General features: G+C 41.1%; 2 protein-coding genes across 4 annotated transcripts in view; both read right to left on the reverse strand.

Moving 5' to 3' along the window:
- The window catches only part of LOC127610666 (serine/threonine-protein kinase VRK1-like), a 38,181-nt gene extending 17,797 nt beyond the window's left edge, over nt 1-20,384 (reverse strand). For 2 of the 3 annotated variants that reach the window (XR_007964990.1, XM_052081089.1), the window contains exons 1-10: nt 20,184-20,384; nt 19,102-19,236; nt 16,490-16,545; nt 16,317-16,386; nt 15,111-15,198; nt 14,816-14,924; nt 11,414-11,506; nt 11,156-11,288; nt 1,312-1,432; nt 394-452 (exon numbers count right to left, since the gene is read on the reverse strand). Coding sequence is in view for 2 of the 3 variants with exons in the window: in XM_052081089.1 (XP_051937049.1) it covers nt 394-452; nt 1,312-1,432; nt 11,156-11,288; nt 11,414-11,506; nt 14,816-14,924; nt 15,111-15,198; nt 16,317-16,386; nt 16,490-16,545; nt 19,102-19,236; nt 20,184-20,382 (1,063 nt within the window). In the remaining variant the exon portion in view is untranslated. Of the gene's footprint in view, nt 1-393; nt 453-1,311; nt 1,433-11,155; nt 11,289-11,413; nt 11,507-14,815; nt 14,925-15,110; nt 15,199-16,316; nt 16,387-16,489; nt 16,546-19,101; nt 19,237-20,179 lie in introns of all 3 variants that reach the window. The other variant, XM_052081090.1, reaches the window with a different exon arrangement.
- Nucleotides 1-23,566, reverse strand: part of LOC127610679 (coiled-coil domain-containing protein 85A-like) — a 467,869-nt gene that overhangs the window by 314,339 nt on the left and 129,964 nt on the right. The window lies entirely within an intron of this gene.

Here is a 23,566-nt window from a genome sequence, read left to right on the forward strand (position 1 = left end):
TATTGCAATGACAAGTTATACAGCGGCCTGGGTGTATAAAGAGTGATTTTTCATGCCTGATTTTTTCTGACAACATACAGGGCCAAAGATTGTAAACTCCAAGTTGAACATGTTAACGTGATTGTATCGTGGGGTCCTGACAGTTGAACCATTCAATATTTTCAAGCGACATGACTCGTATGAACAAACCTAGATATTTACAACAGAGGAATGCTTCACTGAAGAGCATAAGAAAAGCTTTATTTGTCCCACAATGAAGAAATTCCGAGGCATGCAGAAATTCTCATTGCGTTGAATAATTTGAGTTTTAAAAAAAGTCTGATTTCAAAATGTCATGTTTACTCTTAAAAGGTGTCATTGAAGTGACTGCAACTTGAGATTGTTGAGACTTACCTGTGCTGGCTCCACTAACTGAAAGCTGCTGGACAGACTCTGGCAGCTTATCCATCAGTCTAAGCACCAAGCAGGACAGATAAACCGGTGAGGGAACGAGAAGGGAAAACATTATGAGAGGGGAAACATTAAGGAGGAGATAGTAGGGTTGGAGAAAGGACACAGTGACAATGAACTAAATTGAAGAAAATTATTCATCCGATTCTTATTACAAAATAGAGAACCGTCATAATTGGATTAGAGACAATTCTAACTTGTAACGTGTGAGTGTTACACGGGCTCTGCAATGCAATCTCATGGCTGAACTAAAATAGCAAATTATAAGCTTGAATCCAATTTCTTCTTCTTGAATTGGCTTGTGATAGTTCGATAATCTTGGAAAACACAATGTTGGGTCCTTGACCCGTAACCTGGAGCATCAAATCAGAACGTGTCTGCTGTAGTGGGGTTTGTGCGTCTTCATTGATGGAGCTCTGAAAGGTTTTGAATTTGGGATATAGACAATGAAATTATGAAAAAACAATACAAGATACTTCTGCAATGATTCATCAAAAGGTAGAGTTGTATCCCTGTTTTGTATATCCCTGTGTCTTTTAGACAGTATGTGTGCAAGTGCATGTGGGTATTACTTTTAATGAGAATTTCTAACTATATTCTGAAATCCTAGTTCAATATTCCACTCCACTGGATGCTGGAATCCAGTGGACTGGAATATTGTGCTCGAGAGGAGTGGGGGATGAAATTCAACTTCCGCTCACTAAAATCAACAGAAGCTGTCCTGGTCTTAAGTCATGCAATATATTTTTCCTCAATTACTTCAAAACACTATAAATTCAGCAATCACTGATTTAAAGATAGGTTCATCAATTATACCTCTTCAAAGTAAGCACTGTATGAGCAAGGTTTGTAGGGACCCACCTGGCCTTCGCTTCCATGACCTTAATTGCGTTCTTGAGATCATTTTCCCAAGGAAGAGAGCCACATAACCAGTGAAGAAGACAAAAACCGAGAATCTGGATGTCCCCACGTCTTGATGGAGCTTTGGCAAAAAAGAAACAAGATGTGACAAAAGCAATAATTTTCATGATTGTATTTTCATCTTATTTGTCTGTTTTCATTCCTTTGTACTTCTGTTCACAACTTCACCACAAAAATTAAACACACATTTTATATTGGGAGCCACATACCGCAAAACATTGCAATATGGGCGTAAGGTGTCATTGACAAGCAGGTAAGTCATAGGCACTAAGGGAGGAAAAATGGGTATTTATGCTAGGGGTGTCAATTTATCGCATTCATTGCGAATAATTAATTACAGTCATATTTAGCGTGTTATGTTTTTTAATCGCGTTAATCTAAATTTTAATCTCTAACTTTATTGTTTCTGTAGGTGGATTGCCTTTTTCAAATAAGATAAGATATCCTTTATTCGTCCCACACTGGGGAAATTTACAGCCTCCAGCAGCAAGAATGTATGTAGAAAGAAGAAAGGAGAAAGAGAAAAAAAAACAACAAACATCTTTCAATTAAATACAATATGAACACAAATGGATAAATCGCAGTACTATTTACAATTTTCCTTCATATCATATAATTATTTATTATATATATTTGGGATATATATTATATCCCAAATATTATATGTGTTGGCTTCACGTGTTGTTGTTGAGGGTGGAGAAACAACTGTCAGTCACAGCCTGAAGCGGACATTGATTGGCCGTCATTATGTTTGGGCTTGTTTAGCATAAGCTGATTGGCTCCCATTGGAGTTGGGCAGGCTAAGTAAGCACTACTTAGCCTTTACTTTTCAAAAATGTCCTGACGGCAATATTGATAAAGGTAGAGTGTTGTGCCTAGTTTGCTGACCATCAAAGCAGCTAAAGTTTAGCCTCCCACATTAATGCAAAGCACCCAGTCGTGAGTGCATCCACAGCTAATGTTAGCACCGAAAGTCTCAGCAATATAGTGCGCTAAAGCAAAGCTCTTCACCAAACTAAACTCGAGAACACCCCGCGTATGTGGCGTCAGCATAGCTGCTGTGTCCTCAGTAGCCTACCAGAAGTGGTTGATGTTTATTTCAGCACTTTATCATCTCATGATAAAAAGTGTTATTTCTGAAGTGCTAATTTACAGCACTGTGGATTAAGGGTCTCTTACTTATTTTTTATTATCCGAACCAAGTTCAGTGTTGAGTACGTGTGTTCTTACTGTTTTTGATGTTAACCTAAGCACGTTTTATGGACCTGATGTTCTATTTTTATTTTGTAATTATTTGGAGATTTACAAAAAGAAACAAAGCAGTGATATTCACCCTGGTGGTCAAAACTAAAGGTTGAAGGAAGGACCTGGAACAAGTCTCAACTACAGCAGCAAGGAAATGCCTAGTACTGCATTTGTACAAGTCTGTTTACTGTTTACACAAGTCATATGGCTCAAGAATTGGAAAAGGAGTTTGCAACACAGTAGGGAATCTCGGGGCTAGTGTGTGCACGGTGTGGTGAGTTCGTTTAGCAGTGTGCGTTGATTACCAGGGAGTTGTGTCATTCTTATTTAGGTGTCAGTAGTCATGTTGGAACTGGCCGTAATCTGGTCCACTGAAATGTTTTGTACGAGTATGTGATGCAATGTTTACCATGTACCCATGTTGCCGCGTAGTGATCGTTAAAATGTCGCCTCGTGAAGTCAGGTAGTGCAAGTGTAGCCAATTCAGTGTCACAATCAGAGCACGCGATGGAAGTGCTGCTCAAATGTTAACAATTTAACTACGCTTTGTTTAATATGGCTGAAATTAAAGTATATTAACCTTCCACTCGGTTATTGGCCTTTTATGTCTTCTTTAGGAAGGGAACATAAACACATCCAGACCCAAATACTCAAAGCCTACAATTGTGTACCAATGTTTTATGAAGATAGAAGTGAGTTGAATAAGGAAAACTGGAGAAGAAAGAGCAATGAAAGCCAAACACTTGTCATGTGTATTTAGCTGAAATACTTTTGAGTTGGCCAACACGCTGGTGTAAAAACAGCTTATTTTCCTCAATCAGTGAATAAGTTGCAGAAGTCGCCTCCAATCATAGTTTATTTTGGGGTGAAGAAAATTCTAGTGTTGATTTGTTTGTCGCTCAGACATTTGAAAGAATGGGGTTTTGTTTGTTTGATTCATGGAAATCTAATGTGCAACAGCCTATCATGTCGCAAAGCAGCTTCGAAGCATGTATGTGTGTTGCATTCGAGCCAATCATTCACGCACGCATGACGTTGTTTACGGGGTAAGAATGATGACACCACCCTCTGCCCCAAGCATTTCATGTGCCTCCACTAAAGAATGAGGTCTGGTGATGGCTCTGTTGCCATTAATGTCCAAATCAATGTTTGGAATTTGGAGTAAAACGCCCAGTATTCAAGTGCCGCATTAGGTGAAATTTTGAATTGGGAACAGCCATAAATTTCCATCCACAACAATCACTAGCTGAATTACTAATGAATTCTTACACAGCATTTAAAAAGAAAATGCAATGAACTTAAGAATGCTTGCGTATTACGGTATGCGAGAGAAACCGCATGGATCTACATTAATTTGTGAAGTGCATCAATACTTGAAAACCAAGTCCATCCACAAGGGTCGAGCCCGAAGAGATTTAGCAACTCAATACAGTAATGGCCGTCACACGTCTTTGGAGAAATTACGTATCGACTGGTTTCATTTGAGGGGAGAAATCTCCTCCCTGAGCCATGACTGGCATTGATTCTCCCCAGCCAACGGGGAGGTCTAATGGGAAGCATGGTCCTGGCCACCCAGGACAAGATAATCAACGGGTTGGTGGTAATCTGACTGCACGATAACAGGTTTGTAGCTGTAGCTGTGTAGGCATTTATAAAGCTTGACTTATTCATTTTTGAAGCATTCAGTCTTCACAGTGTGCACAGAATGGCAGCATGTTGGCATGTATGGTTAAGGAAAGAGTTGAGAAAAGGAAATTGCTTCCAATGAAACTATGTTGAGTGAATAAAACACTCGTCGGCCTTCACTCGAGTCATTAAATTGCCTGCACGTGGCGGGGAGCCTCAACAATCGATGAGGATCAGAAAGTAATGAGAAGTGTTCTACGGTTTTAAACTATCTACTTACTTATAACCCTTTACTGCTGAGAAAAACAGCAACACAAGCACAACTGGAGGAACGATGATGTAAGATCCCTAAAAAGTTTAGAATGCGTTTAAATAACTGGCATTCACATTATGAATGGACTAAAAACTCACCTATTTGCTGTCATGAGAAGTGAAGCAAGTGGTGGCCATGTTACATTGCCACTCACGAAGGTATGTAACTTGAATACTTTGATTACTCTGCGTTATTTTCAGTCTCTTTGGCAAAAACGCCACAGTGTGTGGCGTGCATTTGCAAATAAGTCTGGGAGAAACACTACAGGCACATTTCATCGGTAGGAACACCATGATAATTTTTTTTCTTATTAGGTATATCCTTCGAGTGCTACTCAATGATTTGTCTGCACCATATTGTGAGAACCAGTCGCAATGAACTGGAAGCAAAGCCAATCTGGGGGGAATATATACACATGAAATGTAAAGCTAACCTCTGTGAGTCACAATGGTCGATTGCAAACACTGAAGTTTGTTCTTTGGCAGGCACCCTAAAGGGATCTGAACATAAACACGCACGAATAACAGCATTTTTAGAGAGAAAAAAAGAATACCTCCGACTGGGTCTCTGCGTTAAATTCATATCAATATGCACGGCGACAAATCCAAAATAGTATGAACTAACTACAAGTTGGCATAGCATACTAAAATTTAAGTCTACAACCTGGGCGACAAATGCATCATGGAAAACAAGCTCAATGGACTGCACATGCGATGCATATTACCAGTACATATTTTACACATCAAGAGGCAAGACAGAATAATCAACACTGTTCTATAAAAAGCCAAGATTAACAGTATATAAAGCTTGCAGAGGAAACGACAAATGCATTGGCTTGGGCATTTTGTATCTATGGATGATGGCAGGATCCCGAATGACCTCCCCTACACTATACGGTGAGCTAACAAAAGGCAAAAGGCGGACTAGTAGACCACTATTGTGCTACAAATGCCTCTTTTCTATGAGCCTCAAACAGCCTCACACCACACCAGTACGCTATGGCCAGCACCAGAACGCACAGCTTCCGTTTTATGAGAGGCGAGTCTCCGTCATTGCTTTTTCAAAATATGAATTGCCGCTGCATGATGCAGTGACGTCACAAATTACAGGAAATGAAGTTTTCACATGTAGATGAAAAATCCATTTCCGGGCTGGCCGGACGCTGTCAAGACAAAAATACGTCTGATACAACACACATATTTGGTGTCTTATAACAATATTGAATCATGTTTTAAATTTCACGTTACTACGGATGAAATGATTTTGCGAGTGGCAAGCAGTGAGCTTTCGCTTCAAGCGTTCATTTATTCTGAATCAGGGGTTTTTAACCTGGGTTTGATCGAACCCCGGGCGTTCGGTGAATCGGTCTCAGGGATTCTCCGGAGCTTCTTCCATGGAGGTTAAGACACAACTGACTCGACATGACAATTATTTATGATACGCCCGCTTGGCCATCACTGGCTGCAGATGATCACATTACATTGCTTGTCCAATCAGTGCGGCGGGAAATTTACTTCACTCAGTAGTCAACATGTGACTGTCGTGATAGAGTGATTTAGAATGTTTTAATACATGCCAAGAAATGTCAAGAAAAAAACTACATGTCAAGAAAAAAACTAAAGTGGTTGGACGAATACTGTATGTACTACAGGGTGGCCCACTTAAAAGTAGCCCGGATTTTTTTTTTAATTAAAATATTTTTTTAATTTTTTTCAAAACATGTATTTAATTACGTGAATGTTACAAGTGACCCAAGTCTTTCCAAAACCTGTTTTTATTACTTACAGGTTACAAGAGATGCTGGAAGTGTCCCCCATTGACATCTATACATTTTTGAGCACGGCACAGGATGTTGGCTGATACTGACTGCAGCTCTGCTAAGGTGATGCTTCGGATAGTGTTGGTGATGTTCTGTTTGAGTTCGTTCAGGGTATGAGGATTATTTGCGTACACCTTTTCTTTTAAATTCCCCCATAGATAAAAATCGCATGAGGTCAGGTCCGGAGACCGTGGTGGCCATAACCCCTTGCTCACAGTTCGCTCTTCCGTAAAGACTTCATGAATGGATGCCAGTGACATGTGGGACGTGTGACAAGGGGTTATGGCCACCACGGTCTCCGGACCTGACCTCATGCGATTTTTATCTATGGGGGAATTTAAAAGAAAAGGTGTACGCAAATAATCCTCATACCCTGAACGAACTCAAACAGAACATCACCAACACTATCCGAAGCATCACCTTAGCAGAGCTGCAGTCAGTATCAGCCAACATCCTGTGCCGTGCTCAAAAATGTATAGATGTCAATGGGGGACACTTCCAGCATCTCTTGTAACCTGTAAGTAATAAAAACAGGTTTTGGAAAGACTTGGGTCACTTGTAACATTCACGTAATTAAATACATGTTTTGAAAAAAATTTAAAAAATATTTTAATTTAAAAAAAAATCCGGGCTACTTTTAAGTGGGCCACCCTTGTACATGGATTCACATTCATCACAGGACGTGATGGGACTCAGCATCTTATCTTCATGATTTATCATGCCAAATTGAGCAACTCTAGTCTCACAACGTAAAACTGAAGGAACATTTCTTGAAACAGATTTTTATTTTTCAGCAATGAAGGGTTCGGTGAATGTGCATATGAATTGGTTGGGTTCGTTACCTCTAACAAGGTTAAGAACCACTGTTCTGAATGATGGCAGTCGTAAAATATAAACAATTTTACTCTTAGCCATTCTTAGTGTTTTCAGCTGTGAGTTTTGGTTAGTATTGGGAGCCCCATAGTCTGCGACTGAAACGTTTTCTGACACTATGGTTGACATTTCAAGGCAGAAGGCCTTGAGAGTCTTTAACATCTCAATGCACCCTGCGGATTCATGACACCCTGTGCCAGACAGTGCAATGTGGCCGAAGAACACAACCAATCTTCTTCCATGTTTCACAATAGGAACTGTGGTTTTTTTTTTTCTTTTTGCTTGGTAAACTTAAGTTTAGTGTCTGTGAACAGACTTCATGTGCCTTGCCAGAAATGTCCCAGGTCTGATTCCTCTTTTCAAAGGGTATTCGCCCAGAAGCTTTATGGATTGTCAACATGCATTCAGGTTGTCTCCCATTAAGTCCACTTTGGCTCGTACTACAACAGATGGCGCAACCCAACACTGATGTACCTTGACTTTGTAATTTGCCTTTAAGGTTGTTCTGGACTTTTTAGTTACCATTTCATCTTATCCGTTTCTTTAATTTGTCATCTATTGTGTTTTTGGAGCAAGATTCATCAAGGCTGGCAACAGTCCCGGGGACCTTTAACTTCTGAATAAACTGTAGCCGCGAGAACATTAAGGCTTCAAGATGGTCTAATAGATTTTTTCCTTTGACATGTGTCTGCAAATTTCTTTCTCATCTCCTGAGAGAACTCTGTGCTTCACTTTTCGTGGTCCATGTTCAGTGTGGTAGATGCCAGCCACCTACTACATGTCACCATTTAAAGTTAAAGTCAAATAAAAAATGTTTCTTTGCACCGGTATGTTCTACATATCCCCACTAGTCTAATCACAGTATTGTGATTAGTAGTGTGAATAATTCACTCTTTTTCAGCCATCCAAGGAAGATGACATTTACTGCAGCACCGCCCCCTGCTTGTAACAGAAAATTTGCATCCAAGTGCTCATTCGGACATCACGTGAGCAAACCTCATAAACGCGTCAGCCATGACGTTCGCAATTCGAACCTTTGGGCATTTAAACTGCAACTTCAGTCAGCATATATTGCAAAGAACATGTTTGACAAATTCCGCCTGAAATAGGCAGACAGACTGATTACCAGTTTTAAGACACGTGTGATGGGGCACACCTTAGTTTAACATGTCTCGACAGCCAACTTGAGTACTTACATTACTTGCAGGGGGGGGGTGGGGGGGTTATATAGCCTCAATTATTTCGTTCCACCTTTATCTTCTGTGCATTTTAAAGGCGAAAAAAAGGTTAACTCAAAGCAAGAATGAGAACATTTTGCAAAAGGCTGTCTCTGGTTTTGCCTGTTATGCATATTATCATTGTCAGACTTCCGAAGATCAGGCTCAAACAAATTTCTGTCAAAATAAGTTTTAAACTATTTTAATTCTATACATACAGTAATTTAATGTTCCATTCAAATTGCCAATTTGGAATTCAATAGCTATTGCTGACCGTTCAATATTATTGATGCATACACCACGCTGATAGCAAGCATACAATATTGACCCGTTTGGAGATGAAGTTAACCAGCGTGGAGGTCATATGGTGTCTCTGACATCCTGCTAACCAAACATCAAAGTCGCCAATTAATGGTGGAGGAAAGCATGTTGCAGGTTATGACTTCAGCTCATTAGAACGTTGTTAGGGACAGTGTCGGCGAATTCTGCAGGGGCGGTGGAGTGACAATCGATGGTCAATGAGTAGAGAAGAAGGATGCGAGCAGGCAATTTGCCAGTTAATGTTTTCCCAATATCAGTCGAGGGAGGTGGCGACTGACAGGCGTTTTTTTACATATACTGATTAACAGGGTTGAAATACAGTCAAAGCTATAAGAACCTCACTGTGCTTAATTAACATTTGTTTGGTACATGTATCAAAATTGTGAACATAGTCCAAAGAATCTCTCTTAGAATTGTTTTGTTGATGTTTTTTTTTTACACGATAATCAGCATCTTGCATGGTGTGGAAGTCATTTTTTGTGAGTCACCAATCACTCTCATGGTTCCATGAAATAAAACGCAAAGTATATTCAAAATACAAGCGGGAACAAATCTAAATAAAAAGCAGTGTTTAGAATTGTGAAGAAGCAAGCGTGATTGTGCTTCGCCGCTATGATGTGAATGAATGTGCCATCAATTGCACAATGCAAAATGATGAACCCTTTGGCTGTTCGCGAGCAAAATGCAAATCATTCCGCTTCTGGGCGAACGACCTCCGCTGGCCAATGACGTGACGCTTCAGCAACACCAATGCCCCATTAAGTAAGAGTCTGATGTGCTTGTTTATTATTTCCATTTGTTTAATCAATTCCTCCGAACCAATAATATTCATAGTTATAATGTTATTTCAACAAATAATATGGTCACAATATTTTGAAAAAGGGTCTTCAGTTGACATCAGTACTGTCGGTCAAACGTCAACGTGTGCTTGTTTGGTCCTCACCATTGTTAACAATGGGAAGGCCAACATGCTACGGTTTTTTGTATGTTTATTTTTTTTAGTTTTTTTTATTATTGCATCACAGTCGCCAAGTAGTTAATATGTGCACTTTGAATGATAGATGGGGTGGGATTAAATAAATGTTCTTCCGACTGCCTTTCAAGCACTCCGGGCGGCTCATCAGCTAGTTCCTGCGGAAGGCTGGTAAGGTGGGCCTTCGGCCCACAAAAGTGTTGTTGCTTGGTTCAACTTTTTGTTCATCTTCATTGCTCATCGCGAAAACAAAGAGATGTTTAGCTCTACTAAATAACTAACAATTTCATTGCAATGCTCGTGGGTAGACAACATTCTTTCGCTAAGATGCCCGCGCGATCGTAGTGAGCCACTGCCTGAGCGGCGCAGTGGCGGCGCGGTGAAGTAGGTACGTTTTGAAAAGGGACAGACGGAAGGACAGACCGCGTGCGGGACGACGCGCAATATATATATATATATATATATATATATATATATATATATAAAAGATAGATAGAAGATGTGTCTCCACATAGTTAAGAGAAATAGAAAAATCCAACTAAATCAGTTTTGAATTGTGTTTTTTGGGTGTTTTGTGTTTATTTAATGAAAAAGGGGGAAAAAAAAGATGGAGTCCGGTCGGGTCTCTCTTCATCAAGATAGTTTTGCTGTTATTGCATATTCACTATCCTGTCCATTTGACTACTTATATTTCATCTATCATTTTTATTTATCAGACCAATGATCAAGTATATACTTCAATACATAAAATAATGTTGATAATTCATGGTGTTCAGTCTATTAAGATCATTTACTGGACCAAATATCACTTCCAATATTTATATTAAAAAAAACATTATTATAACTCTCAGCGGGACACCCACCGACTTCACCGGGATCGCTTGCGGCTCGTTGCATTCTCATGTTGTCAAGCTTGTAATGATAACTTTCGCCGTTTTTTTTGAAAGGGGTGGTTACCAGCAGGAATTCTATAAAAGACAACATCTCTGTGTGTGCTCTTTCCACACGACTCACAAGCGTGTATTTTATGCCTCCAAGATGCGCGCGCAGCCAGACTTAACTCGTTCACTCCCAAAGACGTATTTAGATTTAGAAAAGGGTCTGATGGCCAATGGCCAGCTATTTTCAGAATCTTTTCAATATAATCATATAAAATGAGGGGCTGGGATTAAACGTATGGTGTCTGAAAAGACATCATAATACGTCTTTGGGAGTGAATGCGTGTTAATGTATGCATTTGTCACATGAAATTGATCGATAAATGCATTTTTTTACTGTACTGGATTTGTCAAAAATCATATTTTTATTTTTCGCTAATAAAAGGCTCGGTGAATGTGCATATGAACTGGTTGGGTTCGGTACCTCGAATAGTCATAATAGTAGTCATCTAAACCTACCAACGCCTTTGTGGGCATCAAGACTGGTGTATTCAATGGTTCCATTGTGGCCTTTCTTGGGATTTTCCTTATACTCCTTTTGGACTCCATCAACACAGTACCTGCGGGCCAGCCCATAGTCGACTAAATAGAGCTGCAATTCAGCAGAAAAAGACATGATACATTCATTATAACAAAAATGTCAACACTGCGATGACATGAGTGTGTGCAGCATTTTTGTTTGAAAATGAAACTGGCAAAGATCTGTCATAAACTAACCTCTTGAGGGTTTCTATGACCCAGCATGAGGTTGGAAGCTTTGATGTCTGCATGAACAAATTCATTCTCGTGCACATACTCCAGTATATCCACCTAAAGGAGAACAACAGAATGGCATGGTTGAACCGGAATTTGTCAAGACCAGTACACCAATTGCACGTTCAAGTGTCTCAAACAATGGTTCTGAAAATGGGGCCCCTGGAGTCCGTGAACAGCAGCCTGGAGGGTTACAAACCTCACACCAAACACCACATACCCGTAACCAGGATGGAGGTGTAATGCCGCGGGAGCTTAAATACACGTAACGCCCACCCGATGCAACGGAAAATACACAAGGCTGAAAAAAGTTTTCACTTCGTGTTTTTCTATCATCAGATTCTAAACGACGACGTGTTAGTGAGTTTTTATTGCCGTGTGTTTTACTATAATTGTGAATGATTTTAAAATTATTCACTTACGCCCTGGAGAACGCGGCACTAGCTTAAAAGCAGCACCCACTCGACATGACCGAAGAAACGCGTTCCCCTCGCCGTTTTCATTCATCAGATTCGAAACGAAGACGTGTAAACGACTTTTTATTGGCGTGGGTTTTACTGTAATTGTGAAAGATTTTAACTTTATTCACTTATGTCGTGTAGATCATTGCATTGAAACGTAGAAGAACTGTAACGACTGGGGCGGAGCGAGTGAAATGCATCCGTTTGAGCGAGGCTGGACACAAAGTTAAAAAGATCCAGCAGACACTTGGATTCGGAAAGACGCAAATTTACGAAACTTTAAAAAACAAGGCATTGATTCAACTCCTGATGACAAGCCACCAACCAGCAAGGAAGCAATGCAAATGGCAACAAAAATCCTTCAGTATGCACAAGAATTACCAGACATCGGTGATCAACGGGACAGTTACTTGTAACTAGCAAGAAAACTGTATGACACGCAGGCAAACATTGTCAACAACCAAAGAATGTATCCAAACTAAACAATCCAAAATACAATTTTTTTCCCCAAGACAGAAAAAAAATAAACATTAAAATACTGTATGTATTTTACTGTTGTGATTCTTTTGGGATACACCTGTATTGCGGTTTTTGTTATATAAACAGTTTTTTGACAGTATATTTTTGTATTTCATTGATTGTGTTGTTACACGTGCATTTTGTCAACATAATTGTGGGTTCATAAAGGACATGTACCATGCTCATTTCCCAAATGAGGAATTTCTGTTATCAGGACAAATTGGACAGCGCAAACACGAGTCCTTAATAGAGAATATTTACTGCATATACAGTATATATATGTATTAGTGTATAGCATTAAGTAATGTTAATTACTACAGACATTTACTTCTACATGCATGTACACCATTAAATTTGGCTAATAAATATTACCGGTATATATACTCATACACATGTACATACACCTGTACAGGAGGTACTGTTCCTACTTCGCAGATTTTCCTCTTTCGTGGGAGGTCTAGGTCCCCAATAACCGCTATAAGTGAGGGATCATTGTATTGTGATTGTTCATTCCGGGGAATACTTGACCAGTCTGACTTTGAGTCTTTAGTTTTTCGACAACTTGACTTGGAACTACTGGTTCCAATGTCCCAATGTAGTGGACAGGGGTCATAATAGAGAAAGTAGAGATAAGTAGACTGATGCCGGACAACAGTAACAATGGATAAGGCTTCTCTTACGTATTTTCCTTTGAATATGGCGCCGTGAGATAACGTCCGCAAAAAGCGTCTATTGTGACTTTGTCATTGGTAAGTAAAGACGGATAGAGGGTTCTTTAGATAGTTTGAAGGATTTTGATCTGCATATTTTTATTTATGTTTATAAAAATGAGTACCGTATTTTCACGACCCTTCGGCGCACCATATGGTTGGGCGCAGTCTCCTTAATGGGTGCTATTTCTGTATTTTACACATAGACAAAATGCACTGTATTATTGGGCGCAGTTTTATAGTGGTAAAACATACGACAGCTTAAACATACGGCATGCATGCGCGCACGCTAAAAACACGTTAGCTTGTAGCATACGGTAGCATGCCAAGACATACAGATACAAGCTAATAAGATATCCTTTATTCGTCCCACACTGGGGAAATTTACAGCCTCCAGCAGCAAGAATGTATGTAGAAAGAAGAAAGAGAAAAAAAACAACAAACATCTTTCAATTAAATGCAATATGAACACAAAATGGATAAATCGCAGTACTATTTACAATTTTCCTTCATATCATTTAATTATTATTATTATTATGATTGTTATTTTTTATTCATCAGCCTGACAGCAGTCGGTAGGAACGAGCGTCGGTAATAACACCTTTTTAAAAAGGCAACGGAAACAAAACTGAGTTCCATTGTATTTTATTTAGCCATCGTACAATGTACTCACGTTTTTCGATCAATCATCACCCAGAAATCCATCAAAGTCCTCATCTTCTGTATCAGAATTGAACAATTGTGCAAGTACCGGTAATCCATCAAAAACGCTGTGCTCCCGCTCGTTGTCAGTCACTCTCATTGCCATGTGGCTCCACAGAAATGATGCCGGCTTTGCCAAAAACTCGAACAACAGTGCAAGTAGACACATTCGTCCAAGCAGCCACAATCCATTCGCAAATTGTGGCGTAACTCGCCCAGCGCTGCTTCTCACTCTTTGTAAAGTTGTGTTTGCCATCGATCATCCATTGTTCCCATGCCGTTCGCAACTTTACTTTGAACGCCCGGTCGCAACTTTACTTTGAACGCCCGGTTGATGCCGACGTCCAGCGGTTGGAGTTCTTTAGTCAAGCCTCAGGGAATAACGGCAAGCTCAGAGTTAATTTGCTTGACTTGGTTTTTCACCGCTCCTGTGAGATGGGCACGCATGCCAAAAGCATAACCTATGGCTTGAAGTTTGAACTGAGCTTCGTAGGCATGTCTCTTTGTAGAATTTATTTTCGGGGGTTCTTAGAAACCGAAACCGAAGTTGTTTTGCAACAATGCACATAGCCACACTCTATACAGGTGTTGGTACCTGCTTGGGTCGTCCCTTTAGCATCCACTTACATGCCCACCCTTCACTCATTGGCGGACTTCTCCCCCGCATGCCTGTCCTCTCTCACGTCTGCCTTCTCGCTCTCTCTCCATATATGTATATGTATACACGCCCACACTTCACTGATTGGCCAACTTCTTTGCCGCATGCCTGTCCACAGTCACTTCCGCCTTTTCTCTATATAAACAGCGTGTCGGCTGTCAGTCAGGTTTTGGAACTCAGCGCATAAACAAGACGCTCCGCATCATAAGGTGTCCTGTCAGTTTTGGAGAAAATTTAAGACTTTTAATGGCGCCTTATAGTCGTGAAAATACGGTACATCTATGAGTTTCGTGTGATTGATAGTGTCATTACTCACCAGTACTTGACCAACACGGAGCACAGTAGCCTTCTTAAAGCGGCCTCCGTTACGCTCGCTCATTTTTTGTAGATCAGTGCCCAGTCGCTCCATAACCATAAATCGATACCTGAACAGAAAGAACAGATTCACGAGTGAGAGCCTTTCAAGTGGTTAAGAAGGAACTAAAGGTTTTCACGTTTAATTATAGAAAACTGAGAAGATAGACGTTTCAAAACTCAAGCTTGTAAAAAGCTAATTACGCCACTCAAATCCACATACACATAAGACCATCCAGCACAAAACACAATCATACCTGAGGCCATTATACTCTGTTTGGCCTGATCCCCAGTATTTTGGGATCCCAAGATGGTCAAGTCTTCTATTTCTCATCCATTGTTGCACTAAAACAAAGTGACAGAAGTGATAGAGACATTTTTTTGCACACACTTGATGACTTCAGAACATTCAGATATCAGAAATCTCAGGTGGCACCATAGAGTGAGGAAAATGAAAGGCTGATGGACCCAAAAACATTTAACCTCAGATTCTGGCTTCAGTCCAAAGTCGTTTGTTAAAGAATAAAAATTTGGCCTATATATATTTGCATTTGGGTCACATTAACAAACGTACCTGCACACAAAAACGCACAGAGAGCTATTGACTGAGCAAAACAGTAAGTCTCGTCTTAGGTCTCGCGTCTTCCAGTTTGACTAGCTCCCAACCAGAATAGCAGCTGGACAGTGGTTGGTGGCGGCTGGAGAATCATTGTGTTAGAGGGTCCTCTCAATGCCTTTCAACCAAGGTGCTCAAAAAAGCAAAAGGAGTCGGCTAACTGCCACTTGGGTGCATATTTATTTCTGCTTCTTATTAATTACTGTTAACTTACAGCTGTGAGGTACGATACATAATCACTGATATGATATGAAACCTCTACCATGTGATGTAGTAATCCAATCCAATACTGGGTAACTATATCAGGCTGATACCAGCCTTATTTCAAGGTATTGGGTACTCGTGACGGCTGCCAATATGACTATTGTGGCCATTTTTCTATCAAGTAGCAAATGGCATGAAGATGCAATTTCTGGAAGCATATGCATGTTTATAAGGTTTATAGTAATGCTGAGAGTGCATTATTTGTGTGTTGCTAGCAAAATGTGTTTATTTTCTAACTGGCTTTCTGTGTTTTTCTCTTTTGAATTCCATCTGTGTGCATCTTCTAAAATGCCAATTAGGATGCTATTTCTATGTATATGGTTGTTTATAAGGCCGCTCCGTGAGCCGTAACCTGACCACAGTGGAGGGGTTTGTGTGTCCCACTGATCCAAGAGGGATAAGTTGCCTGGGCCTTTATCCCCCTAGCAGGGTCACTAATGGCAAACAGGTCCTCAATGTGGGGCCAGACAAAGCATGCTTCATTTGACCCTTACAGAATGATGACAAACATTAACAGATCACACTTTTCTTGGTGTAATTGTGTAGCTATCAAACACTGTCCTGAAAATGTGATGGTACTCACTGCTTTCTGGTTTGGCTGCCCTTATGTAGAAGCAGAGCTCGGAGAACAGGGGGCCATTCTCAAGGTACTCCTGCACAATTAATTCATCAATTCAAAAGAAATTCAGTTAGATCTAATTCCATATAATACTCACAAACAACACGTGCATCTTCACAAACTGTAAACATACGCACCACTTTTACCACAAAGTCGGTATCCGTTGAGACAGGGCTGCCAAGGTCTTGGGATGCTTTAAGATTGTATGAGGCAGACGGGGAAGAGGACATGTCCAGGCATAAGTCATATGACATTCAAAAACAAACCCAAATCAAGAGACGTACTATGATCAGTCCTCTGAAATGAAATCAGTTTGATAGCAGTTTCTGACTGAAAAGCGTTCTTTTTTTGAGGAAGGATGATTGAATCTGCCAATTTTTAACCTGCCCCCTGTAGAATATCTACAGGGGGCACCTTAAGTTAGCACCTTAAATTTTTGTAGCTATTACTGTCTTTGGGATTGTTGGACTTTTCCCCATAAATTCATATGACTTCGCACGTCATGGGGGATCTTGTCACTACGCAAGAGTAGCGTATCAAAACAACATGGCGGAAACACTGAAATCCAACAAGCTTGATGGCAGAAGCTTGGTGGTTTTAAAAAAACATGAAGACAGCAGTTAACTGAAACTAGGTGAGACAGTCACATGAACATGAATGTCATGAGTTTGCTCTCTTTTTGCCACTTTATTGACACATTGGTTGGAATTTAATAGTACATGATTGTAAGTGGTTGTTTTGTTCAGATCATCTTCAATAAAAAATCCATGATTAATTCATGCAACGGCATTTGGTTCAATTGTTAATGTAAAAGATTTTTACTCAAGCACCAAGTTCGAGCAGGACGTTTCTATTCCAGTATTTGCAGCATTGCTTCTTCTGAGAATGTCTCCCACATGAAATTAAAATTGATACTGCAGGAAATCCTTAAGTCAAGTACAACTTTATTGTCCTTTATTGTATATACTTATATACTGTATATACTTAGACTTAAATATAATTTACTTTGTTACACTTTGATCCTCTCCTCTTCCATCTATAACTGCTTCAAACAACAAAGTGTATGCAGGACAAGTCAACAGTATTTATAGATTGCATGACAGTCTGTCTTTTGTGTTGTGTTGTGTTGTGTTGTGTTATTTTGTTATTTTGACTTCAAGATGGCGCAGCGAGAGTGGCTGCCTTTCCAGCAGCTCCTATCTTTTGTTCTTCTACTTCTTCCTTTCATAACTTTGCTGCTGTGAATTGGGAATTTCTCCATTGCGAGACTAATAAAGGACTTTATATCTTATCATATCGTCAAATGTGCACATACAGCACAGATGAAATTTCTTGCCTCTCAAGACAACATGCAACAAGAGGAGCCGCTGCGGGTGCCCGCACCGCCATCAAAAGAAAAGTCAACATAAAATGACAGAATAATACAAGACAACACATAAGACACAGACAATCGTGCAATCTGAAACACTTTCCTGCATACGTACACTTTGTTGTTTGAAGCAGTTATAGACGAAAACGGAGCGAATCAAAGTGTCCTGAATTGTAACTGAATTGAAACTCAATCAAAGTGAATTGTGAATCAAATCAGGCCCTTTTGGATCATATCGATTTTGGAAATTGAAATCGATACCCAGCACTACTAACTCCCAACTGTTCACCTAAATTGAATGCTCATACTCAACTCAACCCTATTTGTAGAGCACTTTGAAACAACCACCCCTGTATACAAAGTTGTGTACGTGGAGCAAAAATAATGTATCCAATAACAAACACAAAAGCAATACATGAATAACAAAGTCAGTAGAAAGCACGAAAACAGTAAAACTAAATATAAAGTCTTATGCTGAGTCAAAAGCCAAGGAATAAAAATTGGTTTTAAGAGTTTTAAAGCTGGGCAGAGATGGGGCGGGAGATCGACAAGCGGATCGGTGCAGCGTCTGCTGTGATGCGGACGTTGTATCGGTCTGTCGTGGTGAAGAAGGAGCTGAGCCAAAGGGCGAAGCTCTCAATTTACCGGTCGATCTACGTCCCAACCCTCACCTATGGTCACGAGCTATGGGTCGTGACCAAAAGAACGAGATCCCGGATTCAAGCGGCTGAAATGAGTTTTTTCCGCAGGGTGTCCGAGCTCTCCCTTAGAGATAAGGTGAGAAGCTCAGTCATCCGGGAGGGGCTCAGAGTCGAGCCGCTTCTCCACCACATCGAGAGGAGCCAGATGAGGTGGCTTGGGCATCTGATTTGGATGCCTCCTGAGCGCCTCCCCGGTGAGGTGTTCCGGTCATGTCCCACCGGGAGGAGACCCCGAGGAAGACCCAGGACACGCTGGAGAGGCTATGTCACCCAGCTTGCCTGGGAACGACTCGGGATCCCCCGGGGAGAGCTGGAAGAAGTAGCTAGGGAGAGGGAAGTCTGGGCTTCCCTGCTAAAGCTGTTGCCCCCGCGACCCGGCCCCGGATAAGCGGTAGATGATGGATGGATGGATGGATGGATGGACAGAGATGGGGCTTGCCGAACATTCAGTAGGTCATTCCGAAGAGAAGGACCGGCAACGGAAAAGGCTCGATCCCCTCTGAGCTTCATCTTAATTCTTGGTACCTCTAATAGTGTCTGGTCCGCAGACCTGAGGCACCGGCCAGGTCGAGGAGCTCACACACGAAAGGTAGGGTGAGGCTACTTAAACATTTGAAAACAAATAACTGGATCTTAAAAAGTGTATTAGTGTGTACTTGTTATGCAATGTTCTGATTACCGTGGTAGATCAGTCCAAAGCCACCTTGACCTAGGATTTTCCCCAGCCTCCATTTCTTCTTCCCCTGGTCAGTCAATATGAAGCCATCCGGGAGGGGTTTGGGGAGTGCCCTCTTTTTCGGAGCTGTCATTGAAACTTGACACATGACAAAAATGATGTGCCACAACAATACTTTGTTCAACAGAAAATTTAGTAAAGAATACAAAACCAATTATAGATTGATCTGCAATGCACAGACTGACCAAAACAATATTGAGGGTGAAGAAAACAGACTGGTAATAGAAATTCAATTATTTGCGATTATTCTCATGACATTGAATCAATCACAAGAGGACTGCTGTTTATCTTATAAGATGTTCATCGGAGGATTTCAGAGAACACACACATTTTAATAAGAGGCATAGAAAAAAATACTGTTAGCAGCTCGATTTGTGAAATAAAAATAAAATGTGCTGATTGCGAAATAAAATGGTGAGTGTTATCATTTCACCTTGAATTTGCATGACAAAGCTTCTTACACAGTACTTCCATCAATTGGTTATTGTAAAGTAGTTGTTGTAAGGGATTTGAGCAAGCACCTTTCACTTCTATTATTACATTTTAAAACCAATACATGAATTTAACAATCGCATATTAACTGTGGCATAACCGTCCGTTTGGTCATATCGATTCCAAGCCAATCGGATCGAGAACGACATCAGGCTTTACAAGTAATGTTTGTTTTTTTGCAAAATATTTCGACTATGTTTAGACTGCAATAAATAATGGCATCCGTTCCAAATCAGCTGGGAGATATGCCGATGCTATATCAGGCGTCACAAAACGTTTGCCTTTTGTCAGTAGTCGTTTTGCCGTTTGTCCCGAGCAACATTACTGTGAATTCAAAACTCACAACATCAATCTAGTTCACGGCACACCCACCTTTGCATAATGGGAAGCTCAACAATCTTTATTCCTTTGACAGTACAGTTGATACAACTAAGTGCCGCTTGTAGTTACAGTAGTTTGATAGCCGTCAAAGTAGCAGCTAACTTAGCCATGTGGTTGACATTTTAGCCACCAAATGTTGAATACATACCAACCTGCCAAGGGAATTGTCCACTTGTTATGTTTGGTCCTGTACAACAATGTTACAACGTGCTGTCGTTGGTAATTCTTCAATGTGAATTTTGTCAAAACACTTGAAGTAAAACACGTCAAAGACGGGCTAAAAACAAAACCCCCATCACTTCCTGAAAGTTTTCCCTCCCGCTCAAGTAGCATCCAATCAGAAAACGTCATGTGACGACCCAGCGCCAATAAAAAGCTGTTTTAGGCAGTCAGACGTTGGATGCAGGGTTTAAAAAGCGCCAGCCCACACAATCATTGATGATTTCCTGGAGTTACGATAGACAATTGTAGAGCGGTGCTTCCTAAACTTTATTGAGCCAAAGCACATAGTTTGCCTTACACCACCGAACTAAACATTGGGAAATAGATTATATGTACAGTACTAAAGTAACTGTGATAGCAGTCACTCATCTGTCACAGATAGGAGGGTTCCAGTCAAAGTTACAGGTCAAGTTCTGCTCTAAAATGTCAGTTGTTGGAGAGATGGTGTTATGCTCCTAACGACTGTCAATGTAACTTTGAGCAAAGCACTGATAGCCAGACTGTCGCGACAGCTATTAAATATCACAACCTGAGCTGTTTTTCTCTTCTTCTGAAACCAAGAAAACTAAATTAGCCAAATAAACATTGTTTAACAAATGTATTAGGCCACTTGTTATAAAAATGATAACGGACCATTCCAATTCATTGATATCATACACATCCTTTCAAATTTTGTAAAATGAGAATGTTTTGCCATTGGGAACACGAATGAAGAATTTCTAACTGAATTCACATTTGTATAATAATAATTGTACTCATAAATAATAAATAAAATAAATCATTTGATTTTGATGGCGACCCGGTGTTCATGTGGTTAGTGCGCCGACCTCACAGTGCGTAGGTCGTGGGCTCGATCCTGGTTCCGGCTTTCATTTTAATCAAGAAAAATAATGTGCTATAAAATTGTATTATTCATATTTATGCAGAGGGCGGCCCAGTGGTCCAGTGGTTAGCACGTCAACCTCACAGTGCAGGCGTACCGGGTTGTTCAATCCAAACTCCGGCTTCCCTGTGTGGACTTTGCATATTCTGCGGGCCTGCGTGGGTTTTATCCGGGTACTCCGGTTTCTTCCCACATTCCAAAAACATGCATGGCAGGCTGATTGAACACTCTAAATTGTCCCTAGTGTGAGTGTGAGTGTGGATGGTCGTTCGTCTCTGTGTCCCCTGGCAACCGGTTCAGGGTGTACCCCGCCTACGAAGATGGCTGGGATAGTCTCCAGCATCCCCGCGACCCTTGTGAGTATAAAGCGGTTCAGAAAACGAATGAATATTTATGCAGGCAGCATGGTGATCCACTGGTTAGCACATCCACTTCACAGTGCAGATGTACAGGGTTTGATTTTGTGTGGAGTTTGCATCTTCTCCCTGTGCCTGCGCGGGTTTTCCCTGGGTACTTCGGTTTCCTCCCACGTTCTAAAAACAAACATGGCAGGCTGATTGAAAACTCAAAATTGTCTGTAGGTGTGAGTGTGAGCGCGGATGCTTGTTCGTTTCTGTGTGCCCTGCGATTGGCTGGCAACGGATTAAGGGTGTCTCCTGCCTACTGCCCAAAGAATGCTGGGATAGGCTCCAGCATGCCCCATGACCCTTGTGAGGATAAAGTGGATCCGAAAATGGATGGATGAATGACATTATTAACTCAAAAGGAAAACTTTTCCTAGTATTTTATTTTTTTGTTAATTAAAAATGATGGTGGGCGGGGTAGTCGAGTGGTTAGCACGGCAACTTCACAGTGCAGTGGTACCGGGTTCAATACCAGCTACGGCTTTCCTGTATGGAGTTTGCATGTTCTCTCCGTGCTTGCGTGGGTTTTCTCCGGGTCCTTCGGTTTCCTCCCTCCTTCCAAAAACATGCATTGCAGGCTGATTGATCACTCTAAATTGTCCCGAGGTGTGAGTGTGAGTGTGTATGGTTGTTGGTCTCTGTGTGCCTTGCGATTGGCTGCCAACTGGTTCAGGGTGTCCGCTGCCTACTGCCCGAAGACAACTGGGATAGGCTCCAGCACCCCCCGCGATCCTAGTGAGGATAAAGCGGTTCAGAAAATGAATGAATTAATGAATAAAAAGGAAGGTCTTGACTTTCTTAGACACAACACTGTGACCTTTGCATACAGTTTCATATACACTGTACCAACTTTGTTTGTGTGGTTAATGCCGTACAGATATGCAAAGTATATTAAATAAGACACTGTAATAACACAACAAATCTAATGTTAGGTTTAAAATGTAACCTTGTAAATCAAATTTCTTCTTGCTTGTGAAATGTTGTGCTCGTGTGCTGCCCTCTCCCATCATTTGGATCCCCTTGGGGCTGGGCTCCCCGTCCAGAAGAACTAGTGACACCCCTGGTCTGAATACAACTTGGTAGCACCCACTTAATGATGTAGATGACTAAGAAGAACCAGAAGAAGCAGAAGGGGGGAGGAGGAGAAGAAAGAACAGAAGAAAAGACACGAAGAAGAACTCTGGTGTCATGTCATTGCACTCTGCTGAGCTGGAAATAACAAAAAGTTTTAAAAAGATGAAAAAAAGACTGATTGTTGAAAATGTAACACGTCTATTCTGAATGTCCAGTACAAACCCAGACAGCAACCCCGCGCCCACTGTGAAACTGCGGCAATCGAAGTGCAACAAAGCTAAATGCTAAAGCGAACGTGAGCCACTGTTTATCACGTTAATTATCAGCAAGTTTTTAACTTGTGACAAAAGCACATGCCCGTCAGCTGCTGTTATCTTATGTCTTATATGTCTTATATCTTATCTTATGTTATGTTGAGAAGTCAAGATGGCGCCCGAGTAGGCAGCCGTCAGCAAGTGCTCTCATGAGCCTTGCTTTTTTTGTTGTTTTTGTGTTTCTTTTGTCACTTTGTGTTTGTTGTTACGTCGTGTGGACTTGATGTGGACCTTTTTCAGCATTTTTTGGCCACGACATTCATCAAGGAGGACTCTGTGCTTGGTGGTTGCGCATGGGTATACCAGCACTGTTTTTGACTGGAGGAATGTCGGCGCCGTTTGACTGTCGTTGCTGGACAGTCCCGGGGCGCTTGTGTCTTGCGCCTGTAATGGGCAGCATTTTTCACAGCCCCGCTTTGTTCAGCGGAGAGATCGGTGCTGTTGAACGGTCTGCGGCTGGATGGATGGAGGTATTGAGGAGCCGACGATGAGAAGAAAGGAGCGGATGCGGATTTGGAGCTGGGAGTCGCGGCTTGGAGTTTGAAGCGGATTACGTGGGACAGGAGAAGTGAACTAATCTCTTTTCGTCAATGGATGCTACAGCTTTGTGTTTGCTTTCAAAACTTAGCTTGTAGCAG

The sequence above is a fragment of the Hippocampus zosterae genome, chromosome 11 (genome assembly GCF_025434085.1).
Source record: "Hippocampus zosterae strain Florida chromosome 11, ASM2543408v3, whole genome shotgun sequence".
In the NCBI taxonomy this organism is placed as follows: domain Eukaryota; kingdom Metazoa; phylum Chordata; class Actinopteri; order Syngnathiformes; family Syngnathidae; genus Hippocampus; species Hippocampus zosterae.